Below are 8,153 nucleotides of genomic sequence, written 5' to 3' on the forward strand. Positions count from 1 at the left end.
AACCTTGTGAGAGAATGAACTATTATCCCACGTAGATAAAGTTCTACTAAAAAAGACCCTGATAAATTCTCTCTTATTATTCAGAGATTATAAAACTCACTAATTTACTATCGGTCTTGGCATCTGCCGCAGCTCCATACTTTGTAACGTCAAAAGCTCCTAGCAAACCATCTCTGGTAGGAGTTGGAGTTGCAGTTGGTGAATCAACTTTTGGGGCTGGAGCCGTAGTTAGTGAATAAACTTCCGGGGCAGGAGATGGATTATGTCTTGCATTTGCTAAAGTGAATGCTAGCGAGTAAGCAAACAAACATGTTAAGCATATTACATATACACAATTCTTGCTCAAGGCCATTTTTCTTCAAATTGAGTTTGGAGGGAATATATGGAATGGTATAATATTTATATTGATCCTCAGTACTCAACTTAGAACACGCTGGGTTAAAATTTGATAAATTTATGAAGGAGTTATTTAAGTTATAACTATTTTTACCAGACCAACTGTTTTTGTTTGCCTTTTTTTGGTGGGCAGGCTAGTATCTAGTTGTTAGCTTTTATAGATTAATACATATTTTTCTGTTACAGATCGATTTTAACTATTTTTTCTCTGTTTGTTTTAAGTACTTCATACCCATAATGATCGAGTATACTCCAAAACTAACTAGCACCATACATTATATGGAAAAAGAAATATTGACAGCTAACCTCAATATTTTTAGATCTGCTTCAAATACTAGCTGCTAAAGTAATAATTAACAAAATTAAAACCTTCTTGAGATTTGATCTTATTAACTTATTAAATAAAAAGATTCTTGAAGTTGTGAGTAAAATTGAAGAGTGAAAATAATATTGAACAAACCGACATAATATTGCACAAAACCGTGGCAAAATGATCTAAACAGTGTGTCACATGTCCAATCTCTTACTCTGTTTTGCAATTGGCCGACATGTTTATTTGTACCCAAAATTTTAAAAAATATGCCTATATTGTTTTCATTTAATTATGACAACATTCAAATACTATCTTTCCCAAACAATCGCATAACCATCGTATCCCATAAAAATCAATATTAATTAACAAAAGCAATCTAATAACATACACAAGTATTGCAAGAGTACAAATTTTTTTACTTAGATATATAAAAGTCATTTTATAAGTCAAATATGAGTAAAAGTAAAAATTACATCTAGTAAGAAACTAGCTATAAAGTTACTTGGATAACATTTTCTTAAGAAAACAGTAGGAAACTCTAGATCCACAAAAACCAATAGAATCTCCAGACCCTACAAAAACCAAAATGAAAAAAATAAATAATATAAACAAACGAATATATCAAATGAATTCATTAACTCACTAACCAACTGAAAAACTTTGGACAAGCTTGTCTAAGGTATAATCATAAAAAATAACCAAAAGTACCATTCATCAGAGAATCCATATGGTTGTCATAAACATAACAACTTAAGGTGTAGTATGAAAACTTGATGAAGCTCAAGAGTGATCCCCAAAGCAAAAACATCATTTGTGGCCTGTAAAAAAAAAAACAAACACTATATATATACAACATAAAAAGAGTGTATTTGTCATGTTATTTGCTTATATGTCCTACCCACCTAGCTCAACTTTAATGATATATCAAACTGATAGATTTAAAGGTTCTTATTCTGACCTACTTGAAAATTTAAAAGACACGCGAGCAGATTTTTGCAATTAAGCAACTCACTACTTTGCCTAAGCTACATTTGAACTTCATTGAATAATCAATACGATGTACATAACAAAGAAACTGAGGCGTTACTTCTAATAAATGATCACCAATCAAGTTCCTGCCAAAGGATTGGTTGGGCCAAGGTATCAATTGCCTTGGCTGTTGATGGTTTTAGATGGATTTCTACCAATGGTGTACATCTATTAATGAGTGTAGTTATTGTTCACCACATGGATATACCCATGTCTAATACTTTGTTGACTACCAACATTCATTTAGAAGTAAAACTCGATTTGGATATTCAGAACATAACACATCAGGTAAGGTATAGTAGAATGTTACTAATACAATTTATTTACCTTGGCATCATTTGGATGAGGTTAGGTTAGAAGCAATGGTTATATACCTCGATCGCTGATATTTCTTATTACATTCAGTGTCAATATGCGTGATTGAGATTCCACAATCTAACACTCATGCCAAAGGCAATAACACGTACAAGCATTGAAAACAAGGTGGCATCACCATTCAAATCAACAACATAATCATAAAAAAACAATCTCCAATACGATACGATGCAATACAAGAAAATACCCCCCATGAGGTCTCAGTCTCGTGAAGTGGGATCATGCGGATCTGTCTCTGACGGGCCTGGGTGGTGGCCTCCAGGCCGGGGTCTGGTTCCAAGTTCCAACCACCAAAAAAAAAACCTGCCTTGCAACCAATAAGTTGAATTATCCACATAGTCTGGTAGATACACATATTGGACCTATGAAGTTTTAAATAATATTGGTGCTTGCTGCCAGTGGCAAAGCCAGGGGGGCCCAGCATACACCTGGCGTACCCTCACCTGATCCAAACAAAAAAAAAAAACTAGTTATGGCTGTTAACTGCTAAGTGGTAGGCGTACCCTCACCTGATCCAAAAAAAAAAAAAAAAAACTAGTTATAGTTGCTAAGTGGTAACAGGTAAAAGACAAAACAGAAAAAGAAAAGTGGCATGTGCTCATGAGTTATGAGAGAGGAAACAAAAGAGATGTGCTGATGTCATGTGATGTACTTGATGTACAAATTTGATTCGGTTAAAGCAAATAGTACCAAAAAGCAAATAGAAAACCCAATACTACTTGTGTTCCTCTTTATCTCGTATTTATCCACCCATATATAAACCCAAACAGAAACCATTATGTATCTATTAAAAAAAAATAGAAAGAAAAAATCCCTCTCACCTACTCTACTTCTTTTCTCCTCCATTCTCTATTACCCTATATTAAAATTTAAGTCTTCTACTTTTCTACCCAAACAAACAACTTTACACCTACCGGTTTTGTGGAGGTAACTAGGTAACCCTTATATTATTTAATTTTTTGTCGTCTTTTTGTATTGATTCCTAAACCATATTATTTATATTATTTATATGTTTGTGATTATTATTTTATTTTGTGAATATTATTGGTGGTTTATTTTAATTCGTGCAATTTCAATTAAATTGATTGGTGGTTTATTTTAATTGTTTAAATAGATATGCTAAAGTATTTGATCAAAGAAAAGCCGTTGCCCGCTCAACCAGCTAGTAACACATATCATGTTGTTAGTGTTGAAGTAGGATCCTCTTCAAAGCGAAGTCACCAATAAACTGAGGATGGTGGTGTTGAACAACCTACGTCAAAGTGGGTTCAACATGGAAATCGTGAAGAACTTGACTTGTCTAGTCTTCCGGGAGACCCTGGATTGAGGAACAAGATTTCATATTATCATCCTAATGATCGTGACTCAGTGAGAAGAACATATTTGTTTAGGGGTCCTTGCCAGCCTAATCATACTTTTCCTCCAAGGACAATAGGCAAGAGGAACCGTCGCTTTCGGAAAGAGTGGTATGGAGAGTTTAGTTGGTTGGAATATAGTATTCATAAAGATGCCACGTTTTGTCACTGTTGTTATCTCTTTAAATCTGATCAGGGGGCACAAGGAGGAGGATATGTTTTTTTCTTACAAGGGGTTTACTAATTGGGAAAGGAAAACCAAATTAAAAGAGCATGTTGGAGGACCAAATAGTGCTCATAATATTGCTTACAGGGCAGCACGAGCATTGCTAAATCAAGAGCAGCATATCGAAACATTTCTTGAGAGACAATCTGACCAAGTTCGAAGGGATTACCGAATACATCTAACTGCAATAACTGATTGTATTAGGTTTCTTTTGAGACAAGGTTTAGATTTCCATGGCCATGATGAATTAGAGGAGTCGATCAGTAAAGACAATTTTCTTGAACTTATACGATTTTTGAAAGATCATAACGAAGTCATTAAGAACGTTCTTGATAATTCTTCTAAAAATTGGAAATTGACCTCGCCTGATATACAAAAAGAGATTGTGAATGTAGCTGCTGTGGAAACTACAAATGCTATTTTAAAGGATTATGGAAATTCATTGTTTGCTATTTTAGTCGATGAAGTATGTGATATATCAATTAAAGAGCAAATGGCAGTTGTTTTGCGTTATGTCGACAAGAAAGGTTGCGTGATTGAGAGATTTTTTGGAGTTGTGCATGTTAAGGAAATTAGTGCAGTAACACTTAAAAAGGGAATTGATGAGTTGTTCACTAAGCATGGGTTAAGCATATCTAGACTGCGTAGATAAGGGTATGATGGCCCAGCAATATGCAAGGTGATTTGAATGGCCTAAAAACACTTATAATAAAAGAGAATGAGTCTGCATTTTATGTTCATTGTTTCGCTCATCAGCTTCAGTTAGCCCTTGTATCAGTTACAAAGAACCATGAGTCAACTGCTAATCTTTTTAGTGTTATCTCTGATGTGGTAAATATTGTTGGAGCATCATTTAAGCAACGAGATATGTTACGCGAAGCAATGAAGGCTAGAGTTGTTGCAGCCTTACAAAGCGGAGAAATTTCAAGTGGTAAAGGGTTGAATCAAGAGACTAGTCTTAAACGATCTGGTGACACTTGATGGGGCGCACACTATTATACACTTCTTGGCATGATAACCACTTATGGTTCAGTAGTTGATGTGCTTGATAACGTAGCGGAAAATAGTTCAAGCTCGGAACAAAGAGGTGAGGCTTACGGATTATTGAGTTCAGTGCAGTCTTTTGAATTTATCTTAAATTTGCATTTGATGAAAGTGATACTAGGAATTAGCAATGATTTGTCAAAGGCTTTGCAGCGTGAAGACCAAGACATTGTCAATGCTATGGCTCTTGTTAAAATAACAAAGGTACACTTACAGACGATGAGAGATGATGGGTGGGATAGTCTCTTGATTGAAGTTTCTTCACTATGTGCCAAACATGATGTGGTTGTTCCAAATATGGAAGAGAGGTATGTGGCTCGAGGGAGGTATCGACGAAGAGCGGAAGGAAGTACCAATTTATATTACTATCGTGTTGGATTATTCTATCACTGTATTGATTTGCAACTTCAAGAGTTAAACGACCGGTTTAATGAAGCAAACACAGAATTACTTCTTTGCATGGCATGTCTTGATCTTTGTGAGTCGTTTGCTGCTTTCGATAAGCAAAAGTTGATCCATTTTGCTAGACTTTATCCCGATGATTTTTCAGAGATAGATCAGATGGAATTAGCGGATTAGCTTGAGAATTATATCATTGATGTGCGTTCCAATACTAAGTTTGGTAAAGTAAACGGAATTAGCAGCCTAGCCAAAATAATGGTTGAGATAAAGAAAGACACTGTGTACCTACTTGTGTATTTGTTGATTAAGTTGGCGAATATCATAAAGAATCGTTTACGTAATCGGATGGCGGATGAATGGTTGAATGATTGTTTAATAACATACATTGAAAAAAAAGTTTTTGATAGTATTGATACCGAGTTGATCTTGCAACGCTTCCAAAAGATGAAGAAGGATGACAAAAAAGAAGGGCGCCGAGGACAACTATGAATAAGTATTTGTTTAGATTGAATTATTTTTTCTTTTCTTATTTTTTTTATATTACATTTATTGCAATTATTTTATATGATTTTTTTATGTTCGAAATATATTTGTTTTGTGACCGGGTTTGAATTTTTAGTTAAAAAAAAATTAGTGTTTTTTTTTTTTTTTAATGCTTGGTTTATGGGTGGCTCACCCTCACTTACATTCCTGGCTCCGCCACTGCTTGCTGCTAGTATGTCCATGCCTCCATGCTCGATCAAGGTATCAAACTAGCAAATTTGAAGAAAAGTGGATAAAATAACGGGAGAACACATACATATCGAAACTAATAATTATACTGCCAAAAAGATATTTAAGAACAGGATCCAATTCATATATTACATTCAAGCGAAAGTCAAACATTGATTAATCAAGAAAGTTAAAGACTACAAAATTTCTCAACACAAAATTAATTTTGATCTTGGTAGATTTTGGACTACGCAAATCCCTAAGGCAGTCCCCCAAACAAGTTGAATCTATAATTCACCTTGTGCAATTCCTCAATCTCTTGGTATGTCCATCTATTATCTAATTTATTTTCTTAGACTTGATCAACAGCTTAAGTGTGTGCTCAAATACTTGCGTGGTACAAGATATGACAATTGGTCCATTAATCTTGATATCCATAAAATAGTCTTCCTCATTCTCCTCCATTGTCTTCTTTAATAATTCTTGGAACTCCACAAAGTAATCGAGCGGAACTACGTATCTTTTGAAGCATTCTTCATCTCCTTCGTCCACGTAAATTGGAATATAACCTTTTGGAATTGCAATACTGTCACCTTCTAGGAGATGTTCACGCAAATTGTTTATTGTAATATTAGTGAGATGGGTATAGTTGGTAAAACCTAGTTTGTTCTTCAATGATGAACAAAGCCTATGACGAAGCATGAGTGTTGAATATGAAGAAAGTAGGGGATTTTGAGTTGAAGCTAGGGAAGCAGTTTTTTAATTAATGAAACCATGAGTTTTGGTTGTGTGTATATATATATATAGGGGAACAACTCCAAATCCTTCTCGGGGACGGAGCACGTATTTCATTAGGATCAAAACTTGCTTCCCAAGTTCGTTAAGAACTAGGTATTCAAAAGTATCAATCGGCTGCAAATGAGCTAGCCAAGATCTAAACTGGGGGGTGATGTATGATTGCTCACAACGTCCGGCCAGAACATAGATTGCAAGCCAGGCCGGCAATAATTTGAATATGCTCCAATCATAGTTTACTAATTAGAAAATTTTGAAATCCCAGCAAGTCAAAAAACCAATATTTATTTACGAAGTTTAATTTCCGGTACTTTCCTGCTGATTGAGGAGGATACATGGATTAAATCTTTGGGTATATATTACACTGGGATGACCACTGATAATGCTCAGGCCTCTGGCTTGTTAAAGTGAAGTGTTATGCCGAACAGAAATTCTTCTAAGACTGGATATTCGATCTTCTCAGCAGAATGAGCTCGAGTCATTAGACTATGGGCTAATGACAGGGGATATATATATCTACAACAAATTACCAACTCAATATAAAAATTGCTGGCGAAGTCCCGAACCAACTGTTGACCTTGCATTCCTGCTTGCTGGTCCATGTCCACCTTTAGTTTTTGTTTGGGGCAAGCCGGCAACCACACCTCTTGGTTGCAAGGCATACTACTTTCGCTGATTGATGTGGCTGCCAAGCAATAGTGTGATTGGGATTTGGCCGGCCTGGAACAAAGGATAGTGCTTTCAGACGACAATAAAAAAGATAAGTGTTTTATTTTTAATTATTGTTTGGTTTAATAAGTTATGGCTTTAGAAATTTTCTAATAATTTTGTTTTTGCTAGGGAAACTATTTAAAGGTTGAGTTTTTTTTTTTTATCTTTCCTAGTTTATCAAACCCTATATGATTGTATATATTTCTCCTACGTTTGTGAGAGTCAAATATGGGTCTTTCAATCAAGAAAGCATCAAAGTTCGTCTTTTGGACTGCTCCGTCACACGTTACGAAAAATGCTATAACTTTCATCTCAAAGCTCGGTTTTGCAATCCGCGTTTTGGATTGGATAGCTAAATCAAAGAGCTTTACAGTGGTATATGACTTGATATCTAGTTCGTCCTGATCTAGTTCGGTTTCACAGTTCTTTGGGATTGTTTTTCTGGATGGAGGAAAATGTGGTAATACGATTTTTCAATCGGATATGTATCGTACTCTTTAACTCTCTTGCAATTCTTTTGGTTTGATTATATGATGATATTCTTACCTAGAGTTGCATGCTAGTTTTAATTCTTAGGAGGGAAATCCCTAAGCTTAAACCTTTGACTATTAATAACCTAGTCAGCAAGTTATACGTGAGCTTTATTTATCATTAATGATATTATTTGGTTTGACTAGATGTAGTGTTGTTGTGAATATAACACTGCGGAAACAACGTTACCCCTACAATAGATCAATCCTACACAATGATCAATCCTTCTTACTAGACAAGACTTCAACACCCTCTAAAGTAATCC

The 8,153-nt window shown here is 35.1% G+C and overlaps 1 protein-coding gene across 1 annotated transcript; it reads left to right on the forward strand.

Annotated features, from left to right (window-relative positions):
• Window positions 1–4,918: 4,918 nt before the first annotated feature.
• Window positions 4,919–5,317, forward strand: LOC147488727 (uncharacterized). The gene has a single exon (XM_086574473.1). It carries the CDS (start codon window positions 4,919–4,921, stop codon window positions 5,315–5,317), a length of 399 nt encoding a protein of 132 aa, XP_086430599.1.
• The last annotated feature ends 2,836 nt before the right edge of the window (window positions 5,318–8,153 follow it).

The sequence above is a fragment of the Coptis chinensis genome, chromosome 7 (assembly GCF_015680905.1).
Source record: "Coptis chinensis isolate HL-2020 chromosome 7, ASM1568090v1, whole genome shotgun sequence".
NCBI classification, from domain to species: Eukaryota; Viridiplantae; Streptophyta; class Magnoliopsida; order Ranunculales; family Ranunculaceae; genus Coptis; species Coptis chinensis.

Coding starts and splice junctions, on each gene's coding strand:
- LOC147488727 (XM_086574473.1), top strand. CDS start 4,919: ATGGCTCTTGTTAAAATAACAAAGGTACACTTACAGACGATGAGAGAT.